The 16817-nt window shown below is 39.1% G+C and overlaps 1 protein-coding gene across 4 annotated transcripts in view; it reads left to right on the top strand.

Annotated features, from left to right (window-relative positions):
- The window catches only part of ELAPOR2 (endosome-lysosome associated apoptosis and autophagy regulator family member 2), a 206715-nt gene that overhangs the window by 69906 nt on the left and 119992 nt on the right, over positions 1–16817 (top strand). For all 4 annotated transcript variants that reach the window (XM_073238899.1, XM_073238896.1, XM_073238897.1 and 1 more), the window contains exon 2: positions 12461–12581. In XM_073238899.1, coding sequence (XP_073095000.1) covers positions 12461–12581 — 121 coding nt within the window. The remainder of the gene's footprint in view (positions 1–12460; positions 12582–16817) is intronic.

Here is a 16817-nt window from a genome sequence, read left to right on the forward strand (position 1 = left end):
TGCTAGCTGTGATTCAGGTTTGGACTTTCTTACTCAATCCACTTCCTGTTGTTTTTTGTTGCAGAGTTTTGCTTTTTGTATTGTGTGCAGTATGGGAAAGAGAAGCTGTAGTGGGCTTTCTGCATCTTGGCTGGCACCAGTGAGTAGTTTAACATGTCCACATCAGGGCCTGGTGTCCTGTGACTGGCTGCCCAGTCAGACTGCATGGAATCTTAGACTAGTTCCCCAAAAGGTAATGAGGGCAAGGGGCATGCTGTTACCTGAAGACATGGGAAAACGATGTCAGCCAGATGACAACAGGTGTCTACACTTTTTGCTTCAAAAGAAAGCCTTTTAGTAGATATTTTGTTTGTTTTCTAGGAGTGTAGTTATGATAATAGGTGTTACTAGGAATATACTGTGTAAAAAATTCTGTTAATTTGAGAGATTCCTATAGGGTCAGTTGAGTGCCAAAGAACTTAAATAACTTAGCACACAAAATTTACAAGCAGAAACATGTTTTAGAGGTCAAAATTTTCAGAACCACTTAGCACCTATGCTATTTCTGTAGACACTTTTTACAAGTAAATCTCAATTTCAAGTGACAGCTCAGTTATTAGCTTTTGAATATAATTGTATTTTTATAAATCTTTTCTGACTGAACTCTGCCAGTGGCTTAGCTGGATCGAATGTGGAGCTTGCCTTTTCCTGAGTTAAATTATGAAGTCAGCAAAGTATGTTGTCAGACTGTCCACCTCCTGGTTCTCTTTTCTCCCATTCTGCTATTCCCACTTTTGTTTGTCCACTTTGTAGCAGATCCCTTTTGCATCTGCCTGCCTGTACAGTGCTTACACTCCGGGGCCTCTCTCCCATGTTACCTTCTACAGAACTTACCTGACCTACATCTTGTTACCTTTGCCCCTTTTAAAACCTTGCTTGGTGATTGGCACCCATCAGGGAACCTGATCTAGACTGAGGGGCTAATCAGTGATAGCAGAATAATCCTTGAGTGCATAATTTGAATTTTTGCTTGTCCTACTAGGTACCTTATTCTAAAGAGAAATATGAACATTTTTTTAATGTCTTAGCAAAGTAACTCTCTGACCTTAGGGAAAGTAACATATTTCAACTGTAGAAAAAGTAAAAAACAGGGAATCACAAATGAGAAAATAAAAATCAGTATGTTCAACACTCAGTGCACTATTGCTAGTCTTTTGGTTTACCTACTTAGAGACATTTTCCCATGTGTTTGTTACATACCCAAACCCACACACTCTCAAAGGATTAAGACATACTTTTAAAACCTTGGTATTATACTTAAATATGTCATAATTTTTTGTCATTAAATATGGCATCATTTTAGAATGGACTGTATCAAATCCCATCAGGAGTACACAATGGTTTATTCAGCAGATCTACTGTTGCCCATTTAGACTGTTTTCACATTTTTACTGTTTTAAAGAATGCTATGATGCAAACCTATTATGTTTTCCTTGGGTTACATGCCTAGAGGTGGAAATGAAATTGATATGTCACAGGGTATATTTAATGCAGTTCTGAAACTTTGATGCCATTTCTCTCAGTGCTTTCTCAACAGTAAGGACTTGCTCAAGTGTTGCAGAGGCAAAGGTGCCTTTTCAGTTTCATCCTGATTCATAGGGAAAAATTTATAGTTTATACTACAGGTAAGCTTACAACTCTATGTAATTAAACATAGCAAATGGCTTTCCAAGGACATGGTTTTTCCTGCTGTGGAAAATTGGACTTTTACATATGATTGTACAGTTTCCATTTGGCTTAAGTGAACAAGTGGGAGGAGGACCAGAGAGGCCATCAGCAGCAGAGACCAGGGTCAGGGCCTGAAGATACAGCAACGCCCGGACAAAGTACAGCAAGAAAGAGATTTATCTCTTTCTAAGAATTTCCTGGGAGGGAAGGAGAACTGGCCTACCTCTTAAAGGTTCTGGGGTAGAAGTAATTCTTTTTTTCTTTTTTCCCACTTGCTTATCCTCCTCCTGCTTTGCAGACTGTGGGCCCAGGAGATGTACCCATCTGGATGTCATGTCCCTACTTCCCTGCCCTTTTATACTGTATGCTGGGAAACATGACTCTGAGATTACATGCTGAAAAGGCCCAGGTCTGCTTCCAGGGCCCTCATGGGCTTGTGGGCTTCCTTGGGCCCTCACCCCTGTGGGAGACAGTGGGCTTTCTCAGGCCTGTGCCCCTCTGGTAGATGGTGGGCTTCCCCAGGCCCATGCTCCTGTGGTAGACTGTGGGAGGGGTGCAGACAGACCTTGGGTGTGCAGCTGGGGTCACCACTTGGATGTTAGGGGCTATTTAAGGTGTGGGGTGGGTACAGTGGAGGAGGTGGCACCTCAGTTTATACTCTTGTCCTTGATCCTACAAATATTAGGGGTAGCCTGAAAGAGAACCTGCCACAGTGCCTTGTTATCACACAGACTTCCTTATGCAATTTTATGGTCTGGGTAGAGAGAGCCTGCCAGGCAGAGAAAAAGGCACGTGCTAGGGCCGAGAGGCAAGGAAGAGTACAGCATCTTTTATTCCTTTCTTACAATATTTCATACATGAAGGCTGAAAAATAAAACTTGGAGAAGCAAATAGAGAATGAACCTAAAAAGGCCTTTTATGCTGTGCTAAGATTGTGCACTTTATCCTCAGTCTCCTTGGAAGTTGTAGCAGGGTTTTGAGTGAGAATGGCATAATTAGACGTGGCTGCACAGTGTCATGGATGTGGGCAGAAGAGGATGCTGGGCAGGCTGTTGGTGGTAGACATCCAGGTGGCAGAGACTGGTGACTGAAACAGGGCAGTGGCCTCGAGGATGGAGAGAAGACCCTTGCCTGCTCTGTGGGGCCATGCTGTGGACCAATACAAGTCAGATAATGTTATGGAAATTATTTTGGAAAGCTAATAGAGTTCTGTGAATATTGTTAGTATTATTTTTAATGAAAAGTATGATTGTACTGAGGATAAATGTTACATGCCAGTTAATCTCAATTCTAGGATATGCAGATGTGAAAATCAGCTGAAATGGTCCTGAAGGGAGGTGTGACATCCCCTGAGGGCTCCTTTGGAGATCAGGTGGGTGGCTCTGCTAGTCTTTGGAGGTGGTGGTTCAAGTGGAAAGGACAGTGGTGTTGCAATTCGCTGGGCTTGGATTTCAGTGCCAACAGGCTGTGTCTCGAGGGCTCTCATCACTTGGTATGTACCTATTCACATACCCCTGTTTTCAGTAAGACACCTTTCCTTCCATTTGCTGTGCTTGGTGTCCCTGTATCTGATACGTCCTTAGTTAAGTTTTTTTTTTGGAGGATATAATTCTCGTCTCCTATCACAGTGTGGAAGAGAATCAGAGGGGGTCTTCATTCTTAGACAGATTTTCAACCAGTCTTTCTGTTTGTGGATTGTGTTTGCTTTCTAAAATATTTGGTGCCTCTAATTCTGAGAGTTTCTGCCAGTCAAATCAGCTTTCTTCTTGTTATCACCTGCCAATGTGCCCTTGGCTTTCAGATTTTCATGCTTTGATGAGTTGGTAAAGCTCACCTTCTATTTTCCATCTTTCAAAAAACCTGGTGACACCTGTATCACTGGTCATTTTCACTTCTAGTCTCTTAATTTTTGTCATCTTGTAGTATTTTTATTCCTTCATTCTCTGGTCCTTTTAGAAACTCCACTCTTCCAGGTTTGTGGGGAGCAGAGAGAAGCATATTTAGCTCAGCAAGAGTAAATGCAATTAGATAATAAAGTAATGATTGCATCTTTCTAAAGACTTGCTTTTTTAAGGCCATCCATTTGACTCAGTATAGTCTATGAGAGTTTTAAAGTTGATATTTCTAATATTGATATTACAGATTGTCTACAGATTTCTTGAAAAAAAAATTGGTTTTCTTCATTGGCAAACTTGATTGAGAACATTCTTTTTTCGAAACTTTCCCTGACAGTGCATGTCATTGCAGGAGGCAGTTGGTTTCCCTTTATCAAGAACAGTGAAACTATGCGATTTTAGACTATATTACCTTAAGAATAGCTTTTTCATTCAAAGATAAAGAGGAACCTGAGGCTCAGAGAGTTGAGTTGCTCAGGATGTTGAATTTAGCATGGACAGGGGTGGACTGGGATGTGGGTCTGTCATTCCCAGTTCCTTGCCTACCCCTTTACAAGGGTGGACAGAGGGCCACAGGGAGAGAATGGTCGAAGCTGGGTCCTTCCAAGAAGCGCTGCACGCTTGGCTTCATGCTGAAGTGTGAGCCCGTGAGAGCAGGGATCCCACTAGTTTGTTGGCTGTGGCATTCCTCGCATTTTCTGGTGTACAGGGGAGGTGCTCAGTGAACATACATTGAATTCCTAACAGAATTGAGTACCTATAAGGCCTTGTATATAAAGACAGACATTGAAATCAGGTTTAAACATGAACTTTTAAAAATAATTTCTGAAAAGCAGCAGTGTCTGCAAATGCAGAGAAAAAGATGTGTCATAAATAGATCAGATGCATACTACTTGACTTCGTTTTAGGTTCCCATGGTAACTCCATGTTCATTTTATAAAGGAAAAGTCTGAATATAAATATTTCTGCACAGTGCTACCGTGCTCATGTACTTGCTAACGTAGGCTATGGACATTTTCACTGTAAGTTGCCTGTGTGGCTGCATTAAGTCTTCTCATGCTTTGACCTTCCCATGCAGTAGGCTGAGTACGCCCACTCATTGCACTCGGAACTGAAATATCTGTGCTGTGCACTGTCGCAATGCTCCCTGCCTCTTCCCTTTGGACTGTCTTACTCTGTCAAATAAGGGTGCCGAGCACTTTGCGAAGCACTTAAATTCAAGGGCCTTTCTCCCAGGGGAGCTGCAGTCTCAACAAATACAAGGCTATGCTGTTCTCAACATTTCACATAAATATACTCAGAGCGAAGGAACTTTATATGAAGAAAATGAATTACACTTGCTTCTTTTTTTGTCTCTGTCCTTGGTGTGTATTTTCTTGGTATCAGCACCTTTTCTTTTGGGAGGCCAGAGGCCTCCTGCTGCCTCTAAGGCTTTTGATTCTGCACTACAGCTTGTGGCCATTTACTGGGTCTTTATAACATAGTCAACTCCTCACTGACTACAGAGGATGGGCAGGAGCACAAGGGAGCTGATTTTCTCATTGGTGGGTCACCGACATGAACCAAAGGCAGACACTAGGGTGTTTTGTTGTTTGTTTGTTCTTTCATTATTCACTTACTCATTCATCTTCTCCTCCAGCCCAGGCTAATGGATTTCACTGCCTATCTTTAGGAATATTAACTTCAGGCTTGATCTCATTGTTTATCAAACCCTGACAAGTAGTTATTTATGAAAGAAAGGTAAACACTAGAATAATTACAAACCCTGCCAATCCTTTGGGGCTTTCTCCTCAAAGCCTTTTGATGTGGTTCCAGCTCATAGAGATTTCTTCTGACTCTGAAATCATCATGTAATGAGGTCACATCATGCATGTTCTTTCTACCTGATTTTTCTAGAAAACATGCCCCTAAAACACAAGCCATTTGAAGGAACAGGTATCTGACAGAGGGCTTAAGGAAAAGTTGGCTTGAAGAGTTTATTGAGAAGGGGTACAGCAGTATATTTTAAGTGGGGGAGAGAGAGAGCATGTGAGTGTGATGTACTGTAATTTATATTGAGGGATAGTCTTCCCTTAAGTGTTTGGTAATAGCAGGAATAATTAATGGCTCTGTGACTTTTTGGGTTGTTCGCTGGCTTCCACATATTTACAATGTAAGAGTTTCAGGGAATCTGATCATTTAGTTATTTGGGGGCAGTGTCCCCATGCCCCGGCATTCTGGGGCTTACAAGTCTATCTGAATGACTGCCATCATTGAGCCGGGGAGGGCCGTACACTTCCTCTCGTTTATAACTTGGAGAGTGCAGCTTGTGAGCTGATGTTCTGTGGTTTTTAGCATGTACTCTGACACATGTCAGCATGTTTGGTGATAAACTGTCAGGAGCCCTGAAATGAAGGAAAGATTGTGAAACATGTTGAAATAGGCAGAAAAGATTACTAGGCATCCTGTTTGGTGCACTTTTCTGAATGTTTGATTTCTACAAGGGCCCATGCCTTTCTTTGTCTTAGAACTCTTCTATAATGCTGTGAGTTATAGGAAGCTGATAGTAATATAAATGATTCTAGTCCATAGAAATGAACATGCATTTTATCCTTTGGATTGCAATTATTGCTCTCTAGATATTTAGCAGTTCTACATCTTAGTTTACTTATTTCACTTTCCTGACTATTCTTTGAATTCTCCTTTGAATTAATGATAACATCTTATGACTGACTTGCTAATTAATGACTTAAATAAAATCCTTAATGTAAATTAATTTTATATGTGTATGAGAAAAAAATTTACCTTTTTAATTGCTCCTTAACACCCAGAAAATTCTCATTTCCAAGGGATTAATTTAAATGCTCAATATTCACTTGATTCTGTGGCTAGAGTTTTGGGTGTTACCTATAAATCTGAAAACTTATATGCTGTAGTTTTCTTTATTTAGAACCTTGAATAACAGAATATTTGAGGGTCATATATTGTTAGTAATTTTGCTGCATCACACTATTTCTTCTGTCTTTGCGATGGATTCAAGGGTTGCCTCCAGAAATTGATTTTTTTTTAGATTTATTTTTTACCAGCTTAGATGAAATAGTCTGTTAAATAATTTAAAATAAAAGTCATCTGGCTTGAGCTACAGTGTAAATCCTTGACCCCAAATATTGCCCTCTCTATGAAATAGGTTTGCATTTCAGTATATTTAAATAATAAAAAAACAACTAAAGCTTGCTGCTGGAATACTAAGAATATTGTAACTTAACTGTAGCTGTGGCCCTTTAGAGTCCAAGGTAATCTAGAGGAGGGAGATAGGATAAAGAATCTTAGGCAAATTAATAGGCTTATGGTATACACCATTACCGCTGGAAAATACAAATACCTTTTCCATGTTCTTAGTGATGTTCTCATCACATAAGTGGCAACCTGAATTACACAGAGGCAGTGGTGGGAGAGAGTTTTCTTCAGAGTTTGCTTCATTTGAAATTCATGCCAGACTTTTCAGCATCATTAGTTTGCCAGGATGATAACAAATTACCTAAATTTTACATATGAGGGCCAGGATCTTTTCAGTGGTATATGGAAATAGGAAAGACTTCCTAATACAAATAACTGGAAACAAGACAATTGAGAAAGCCATTTTGCAAGTGCATGGCTGCTCAGGGCTGTTCTACAGCAGGGGATTGTGGTAGGCTGAATAATACCCCCTCAGATCCAAGTTCTAATCCATGGAACCTGTGACTATTACCGTTTGTGACAGAAAGGGCTTTGAAGATGTGAATAAGAATCTCGAGATAGAAAGTTATCTGGGTGGGCCCTAAGTGCAATCACAAGAGGAGGAGGAAGAAGGCAGAAGGTAGAAGAGGCAAGGAAGGGATTCTCCGTTAGAGTTTCCAGGAGGAGCATGACCTGGCTATACCTTAGTGATACTGACTTTGGGCCTGGCCTCCAAAACTGTAAACAATACATTTCTGTTGCTTTAAACAGCGAAGTTTGTGGTGATTTTTGTTACAGCAGCTGGGAAACTATTACAGATTTTCCTGCTGGAAGTGGGAAGCGGCTGTAACAAATACCTAAAAATGTGAAAGTGGCTTTAGAAGTGGGGAATGAACAGAAGCTGAAAACATTTTAAGTACATAATAGAAAAAGCCTAGATTGCCTAGAAAAGACTTTTGGATGTTAAAGACTCTGCCAGTGATGCCTTAGGAAGAAGTGAGGAGCAGAGAGAAAAAGCCTTAACAGATGACTCTTGAACAATATGGGTTTGGCTGTGTGAGTCCACTTATACTCAGATTTGTTTTCCAGTAAATATACTGATATGTTTTTTTGAGATTTGTGACAATTTGAAAAAATATTTCCTTTCACTAGCTTACTAAGAGTACAGAATAAAATATATACAAAGTATGTGTTAATTGACTATTTATTTATCAGTAAGGCTTCCAGTCTACAGTAGACTATTAGTAGTGAAGTTTTTGAGGAGTCAGTAATGATATGTGGATTTTCAACTGCTTGGGTTCTCCAAACCCACTTATTGTTCAAGGGTCAACTGCATTGTCTTAGAGAATACACAAATTGGCATAAGCAAAATGTTGGTAGAAATATCGAAGGTGCTATTGGTTAGGGCTGAGAAGAAAATGTTATTGGAAGAGTATGTCATTGGAAATTGGAGGAAAGGAAATCTTTGTTGTGTAGTGGCATAAAGCTTAGCAGAATTTTGTCCTGTGGTTGTGTAGAAGACAACAGTTGTAACTGATGAACTTGGACATTTACGGAAGAGATTTCTGAGCCAGGTGTTGAAGGTACGGCCTGGTTCCTTCTTGCTGCTTATAATAAAATGTGAGAGGAAAGAGATGAACTAAAGGAAGGATTGTTAAACAAAACACAATCCAGACTTGATGATTTGGGAAATTCTCATCCTATTCAGATTACAAAAGCTGCTAAAATTAGTAGGTTCAACGTTAGGAAAGTATGCTGTGGAGAGAAGGCCAGGAGCATAGCTGGACTTCTGCTAATGCTGAACAAATTAGGTGTGTGACTCATAGATCTCCTTAACCATCTCAGCAGAAGCCAGGAATAGACATGTGATTATCCAGAAAAGATCTACAGAGGATCCTGCATCTAAGGGCATGAATCCTGTGACATGCATAGGAGACCCACGAGGCTTTTGATAATACCAGCAGAAATACTCCCAGCTTGAACTGAAAGGGACACAGATGGATGAAATGGAAAAAGCCTGCTGTATTCCCAAAATTTTACAGGAAAAATAAAAGCCTAATAAGATGACACAGCTGAAAACATGTTCTGCTTTTCAAAAAAAAAGTAAGAATGACTTAGAGTAGAGCCTTGGGTTCAGAAGTTGGAACCACAGACTACAGATGAATATTCCCAGGCCTAGACACCTAATGGAATTTGCCTTGATGAATTTTGTAATTTTAGAGGTTGTTGACTTCATCCTCCTTCCCTCCCTCCCTGTCTTCCTCTTTCCCATTTTATTCCTTTTTTGCATGGGAATGTCTGTAACTGTTATTAATGTCCAAAACCATTGTATTTTGGAAGGAGGTAACACAGGTGCACAGATGGAGATTAATTTGCCCCAGTATTGATCTTAACCAGAGTCTCCCCCATACCTGATTTAGATGATTAGGTTTGGGGCTTTTGAACTGATGAGATGTAGATGAGGTTTTTGGATTTTGAGTTGTTGCTGTAATGGTTTGAGACATTAGGGAATGTTGGGATATGTTGAGTGTATTTTACCTGTTGTGAAACCATGAATCTTTGGGGCCAGAGGGTGGACTGTGGTAGGCTGAATAATGTCCTTTTCTCCAAAATGATATCCATGTCCTCATCCCTGGAACCTATGAATTGTTCTCTTTTATGGAAAAAAGGACTTTGAAGATGTGACTAAGTTAAGGATCTTCAGATGGGGAACATATTTTTTATTATCTAAGTGGGCCCTAAAGCAGTCTCAAATGTCCTTCTAGGAATGAGGCAGAGGGAGATGAGATAGAAGAGGAGAAGGTTGTGTGGCCACAGAGGCAGAAATTGGCGTGATGCATCCAGAAGCCAAGGAATGCCAGCAGATGCCAGAAACTGCAAGAGGCAGGAAGTGGATTCTCCCCTAGAGCCTCTGGAGGGCGCACAGCATGGCTAACACTTTGATTTTTGTCCAGTGAGACTGATTTTGGAGTTCTTTCTTCTAGAGCTGTGAAGGGATACATTTCTGCTGTCTTAAGTGGCTAAGTGTATGATAATTTGTTGCAGCAGCCATAGAAAACGAATGCAGGAATAGAAGGGTATCAATTGGTTTCTGTTTATCTGTGCACTCTTGAACTGTATTTGAAAATGAGACAGTCTTATGATTACTGTTTGACGTCTGTAACCATCAAGCTTTTATATTAGAAACTTTTACCACTCCTATTTTAAAACAGTAACCTCCTATTTTAAGCACAACACCATTATATAAACTGAAAACACTGGTAAATAAACAGAAGGCTTGACTTCTGCTCTCAGCTATGCTAGCGACTAGCTGGGTATTTCTGGATGAACACTTACCCAAGCTGAGTTTCATTTGAACAATGGGAATGTTAACTATCCTGCCTAAACCACATAATCATTATGAGTACTTAATATAAATACATGTGGAAAATACCACATAAATAATGCTGATGTAACTTCTATAGGGTTCAACTATTATTTTCCCTCTAGCTATATCAAAGTTATGATGAGCAACTTTGCATATAAATCATTAACTAATTAAACATTTTGCCCCTCAGTTTAGCTGCTAGAAGTGGGATTTGGGGTTCAAAATTTTGAACATTCTAAAGCTCTTGATACATATTGTCACACTTTTTTCTGGAAAGCCATACCACTTTACTCTCTCAGTGAAAGCATACCCATGCTCAATTTTTTTGCACTGTTGCCTTAGAAAGTTTTTAAAAAGTATTTTAAATGTTTTGCCAACTTGATGAAAATAATAATTTGTATTTCTTTGTCAAATTTAACTTTTTTTTGGTATATTCCTTGGCTATTTGTATCATTCTTTAATGAATTGCTTGTGTTCTTTGACCATATTTCTAATTATTTGTTTGCTTCCTTACTGATTTTTAGAAACCCAGTATTCTTAATTAACATTTGTTGTGTATTGTTTCTTCTTTGTTGTTTCATTGTTTATCTTTGACTTTAATTCATGTGGACTTCTGATGACCTTGTGTTTAACATTTGTGTGTCATCAAATTCATGGACTTTTATTATCTTCCTCGCTCCCTCCCTCCTATTGTTTCTTGCCTCCTTCCTCCCATCTTTTCCTCTGGAAAGCGTCTCCCATTTGGCCGCTTCTGTTAATTTTTTTCGGTATATAGATTTGCCCTTGGTTGCAATACATACTTCAAATCCAGACTCTTGTTAAATAAATTAATCTCAAATTATGTCTTGTCAAGGACATAATTTGACTTTTGCAAAAATTTGAGTGGAGATATAATATTCAGAGATAACTGTCTGAATAATATACTGAATTTTATTTTGGGGGAAGAATCTAAATGTAGCATCAAGATCTGTCCTTCCAGCTTGATAATTTCACCTTCTCTAATTTATGATCCCTTCTCATTTTACCTTAAGTATATGCAGAAATTGAAGGAGGAGAAACAGACACAGTCAATTTGCACCTTATCTTATCACTACTAGCTCCTTTCTTTATATTGTCTTCTCTACTGCATTGTCCTTAATCAGAATAATAATTCTACCATGAATCAAATGCTAACTTAGCATAGCCTTTACATGTCTAACAATTTTTATATATGTCACCTCAATTAATTTCCACAACAGGCATATAAAATGGGAAATATTCTAATTTCACTAATGAATGAATACTTCTAGAGGTAAGGTGGCTTCCCCAGTATCACATGGATTGTATGTGGAGGAATGGATCATGATTTCAAACCCAAGGCCTTTATGATTTCAGAACCAATTTTTACCTGGTATTCTTTCCATGTGTGTACACACAAACATTCATACACACATATACAAAAATACCTTCCTACTTCCCACACTGATTTCCCAAAGATGACGTGACTTGATATTTCTGTTTCTCTTGTCATTGATGCAGTAAGGGAGGCAAAAAAGAGTGGATGAAGCAGAATGGCAACATCCAAGATACTGAACTAAATAAGCAGGATACTGGACTGAAAATACTTTGGGGAAGATTTCAAACTTCTCTTATTCATTTTAATGCTCCAATGATATTCTACCATTGTTCCTCTCACTTTAAGCATCTCACATGTGTAGTGTGCTCTGACCAAGGGAGGTCACTGTAAAAATTTCAAAGCAACCAAAGGCCAGAGACAAGTTGGCCAGTCTTAATTTGGCAGTTGTAATAAATGTCTATTTTATAGCCTGTGATTGATGGCAGCCTGCTGTGATGGGTGTGTACTGAGCCCAGAAGAGCTGCTTAAAAAACTGCTAATCCTTTACTACTATTTGGATGATTAATAATGGCACTCCTGTTAAATTTTAAATGGGAATAGTTCTCATAATTCTTTTTTGAACTAGAGACAATGACAGCATTCAGTTTCCTAGTGTTATTTTGCTGTTATATCTATCAATTATTTGGAGCTTAAAAGTCTGCAAAAAAAAGGTCAGTGGTCACAGCTTGAAAACATTGACTATCTTGCCCCGCATCTTGTCTCCAGTGCCTACTCAGTGCATGCCATGATACATTTCTGATCAAAACACTGCTGGTGTGAATGGAATAGGTAAGAGTGAGAGTCAGCCAGAGAGTACAGTTTGGAATCTGTCTTGTAGGCAGGTTTGGGGGTGATTGAGAAAGCACAGGAGTCTTATTAAAATCAGCTCTAACAAAGGCTTGTTTTTGTGATTGTTTGCAGAATGATTACCACTTTGAATATACAGAATGTGATAGCAGTGGCTCCAGGTGGAGAGTTGCCATTCCGAATTCTGCTGTGGACTGCTCTGGCCTGCCTGACCCAGTGAGAGGCAAAGAATGCAGTATGTTTTGACTTTTTGACTATTTGTTTTCCTGATTAAACTATAACCCCTTGACTTTAGCCTAAGTAGTTAATTCTAATGAACATAAGAGACACTTGAAAAATAGCATAGAGCACTGGTATCTAGCAGAGCATGCTTTCTAACACTCAGTGCCCTTATGACTGAAGCCTGTAATGAGACACTGGCAATATTAAAGGATATTATTTCTATTTATCTATTTAGAAAAAATTTGGTGCACTGTCTTAGTTGAAGCTCTAGAGGATAGAGTGGCAGAATTTCTCTTTAATAGATTTCTTTTTCTTTAAAGTTTAAAAAAGTTTTCAAAAATATTGACAAAATACACATAACATAAAATTTGTCATCTTAACCATTTTTAAGTGTACAGTTCAGTTGTATTAAGTACATTCATATTGTTGTGCTGTCATTACCAAGATCCTTCTACAGAACTCTTTCATCTACCAATAGGTTTCTTTTTATAGCCATAGAAATAATGTAATTTGCCTTTTTAGTTTAACGTACAGAGAGACTGTAGGGTTGATGAATATCATATTCAACAGCTTGTCTTTTAGCAATTAAGCAGGCTTGAAGTGTGACCTTATGAATTAACAGAGATATATGTCATTAATTTATTTTCATCTATAAACTCCACTTTTTAAAAATTCTTTAGTTTGGTTGAGTTATAGGTTCCTGTAGTGAAGCAGTCTAGAGGTAGACCAGAGCTCAAAGCTGGAAGTAAGACAGAGAGGTTATTGTGGTTTTCCTTCACTATTCTACATGGTGTTCCTAAAAGATTAGGTCTTCTGCTTCCAAATTGGAAGGCAGGTAGACAATTGAATTATTAAATGATAGTTAACTCCTTCCTGTTCATGGAGGGACCATGTCTCTGCTACTGGCTTGAGGAGTGCTGGCATAGGTGGTGGATTTGCTCTGGAAAGGGAGATGGGGAGACAGCAAATGTCGTGTGAAGAAAATTAGGGAAGAAAACCATTGTTTCCTGGTGAATGATATTGAAGGAATATGGAGAGGGCCTGAGAACCCCCGTAGCCAGGTGAGGTCTTCAGTCTAGCCTGAGCTTTATGAGGAAAGTGGGGTCAGTATAGAAGATGATACTGGGGTAGGGTGGGGCAGCCACCTGTGCAAAGGGAGGATCAGCTCTCTGTGAGGCAGGACTGTAGTTAGAAGGGAAAGAGCCTGAATAAAACCTGTGGAATTAGCTCATTGTAAAATTGCTTCCATCATCTTCCTAGAAAATCTGTATATTGTTCATCTATATTTATTTTTTACTTTTGGGCTAATGCCTTGTTTTTCTTGTTAACAACCCTACTGAGGTTACCTACGTAACCATTTTGAATAATACTCTATATCTAGCTGGGTGATGTTCTGGTGCTGGCTAGCACTGGCTTTGAGAGCTGATGGTTAGACGTGGGCCATAGAGGAGTATTTTACATCAAGGAAATTGGTGAACACTATAAATCAGGCACTTTCCTTCCTTCTGGGAATGGGTTAACATTTAAAAGCACATCACTGATTAAATTTATTGGCCAAAAGTTAAAAAATCTGTTACAGAACTAATACCTAAATAGGAATAATTTTTATTTGAATGTTGTAAGGGACTTTTTTTTTGCACATTGTTTATTGTAATCTTCCACAGAGAATGTTATGAATCTGATGCTCCAGCTAGAACTTTTCTGAAAAATATGACTAGCAATCACATTGCTATTAGTTATTACTTTAAAAGGATGCTATTTACTTTGAAAATGATAATACTTAAGTGATGATTGGGACATTTTTTATATTGGCATATTTTCTGAAACCTGAATTGTAGTAATTTCTGCATGATACAATTAATTACGTCTGCTCTGGAAGCTGCTTGGCCTCTGGTAGGTGACTTTTTCTTTGTATGGTAAAGGCAAGTTATTTAAAAACTCACAATAAACTTAATATATCTAAGTAACTTAGAAGCTTAATTCATAACCTTAAACATGGTACTTACCATGTTACTAGTCATTAAAGCACTGTTGAAGGCAGTTATGGTAATGACTGAACATTTCTTCAGTGGCTGAGACTTCCTATTGCTAATAATAGCTACCGTTTCTCAGGGACTAATTAGATGCTAAGCATTGTGCATAGAGCTTCATATTATTCTCCCATTATACCCATACAACCATTGTCTTAGCTACTATCAGCATTTCCATTTTATTGATGAGAAAACTCAGTTAAGGAAGTGAAGGGCCTTAAGCACCGGTCACAGAGTCCGGATGTGGCAGATCTGTGATCACACACAAGCATGTCTAATTCTCGTGAGGAAAATCAGACAGGCTTGTGCAATTTTCTGAGGAAAACTATTGGTGGCTATCTTCAAGCGGAGATTTTAGAAACCCTTGTGCTTTGAGGATAAGAGAATAGAAATGATGTGGTTCCAGAATGGCATGCTTTTGCAAGCTGTGCCTGTGTGATGCCAAGACCTTGGAGGGCGGGCTATGCCCACAGATGCTAGACTGCAGCTATGCCATAATGTTCTGGCCCAGCAGTTGGGTCATAGAGAAAAGGAAAATAAACAAGCAGAATGTGGTGACTTCAAGTAAGTGAAGGTTATTTAGGGCAATAATATTGTGGAACATAATTTCCCCATATCCTAATGTTTCAAAGTGAAGTCAAACCCAGAATTTGGCCTCAGTTGAAATGGCTATAGATTCTTCAAACTATAATTGGGTAGATCTTCCTCATTTTCTAAAAGAAGCAGTAAAAGCTTTTCCTTAGGAAAGGACTTAGAAGAATGTGCTGGTAGCAGTTGTAAATTTTTTTGGTAACTCATGGGCAATCTCTATGATATATTTTTATTAAAAAATTTTTATAGAATCTAGCTTTACAGCTCATCTAAGTGAAATTAATGAGAATTCAAGGATTAGTTTTTGTTGTCCTAGAACCCTGGGGTGTATGTGAGCTCAAAGTTAAAAGGCTTGGGAGACGAGATGGAGAGGCCTCTGGTTATTCGCCAACACTGTCCTGTTGTCCTCCTGTCCCCTGTGGAAAGCTCCTCAGTTTCTTAGGTGTTTGGCTCTGGGAAGGCCAGAGATGACCTCACACCTCTCCTTTTGTCTGCTAATTCTAGGCTTAGCTGCAGGGGATTCTGCTACTTTCCGCAAGCTCTGGTGCCAAGAATCTTATGTGTGTGTGTGTGTTACCCACCATTTGAGGTTGGCATCACTCAGGCACAGCTTGCAAGGAGCATGCCAATTGTGAACCACAACATTCCTTGTTTTCTCCCAGAACAAGGGGCTGTAATCCTTGTCCTAAGTCCATCCCTCCCTGACTGGCAGGTCACTTCTCTCTTGGAGCAGAGTTATTTATTTATTTATTTGTGTATGTATGTATGTATGCATGCATGTATTTATTTATTCATTCATCTATCTCTCTATCTATCTATCTATCTATCTATCTATCTATCTATCTATCTATCTATCTATCTATCTATCTATATATCTATTTATTAAGGTATGAATGATATATACTCTTATGAAAGTTTCACATGAAAAAAACAATGTGGTTACTACATTTGCCCATATTATCAAGTCCCCACCCACACCCCAATGCAGTCACTGTCCATCAGTGCAGCAAGATGCCACATATTCACTAAGTGCCTTCTCTTTGCTATACTGTTCTCCACGTGAACCCCCACACCATTTGTACTAAACATGATACCCCTCCATCTCTTTCTCCCTCCCTCCCCACCCACCTTTCCAACACCCCTCCCTTTGGTAACCACTAGTTCATTCTTGGAGTCTGTGAGTCTGCTGCCATTTGGTTCTTTCAGTTTTGCTTCATTGTTATACTCCACAAATGAGGGAAATGATTTGGTGCTTTTCTTTCTCTGCCTGGCTTATTTCACTGAGCATACTGTCCTTCAGCTCCATCCATGTTGTTGCAAATGGTAGGATTTGTTTCTTTCTTATGGCTGAATAGTATTCCATTGTGTGTATGTGCCACATCATCTTTATCCATTCATCTACTGATGGACACTTAGGTTGCTTCCATAGCTTGGCTATTGTAAAAAGTGCTGCAATAAACATAGAGGTGCATATGTGTTTTTGAATCTGAGAAGTTGTATTCTTTGGGTAAATTCCAAGCAGTGGGATTCCTGGGTCAAATGGTATTTCTATTTTTAGTCTTTTGAGGAACCTCCATATTGCTTTCCACAATGGTTGAAATAGCTTACATTCCCACCAGCAGTGTAGG

Source organism: Manis javanica, chromosome 6 (genome assembly GCF_040802235.1).
Source record: "Manis javanica isolate MJ-LG chromosome 6, MJ_LKY, whole genome shotgun sequence".
Classification (NCBI taxonomy): domain Eukaryota; kingdom Metazoa; phylum Chordata; class Mammalia; order Pholidota; family Manidae; genus Manis; species Manis javanica.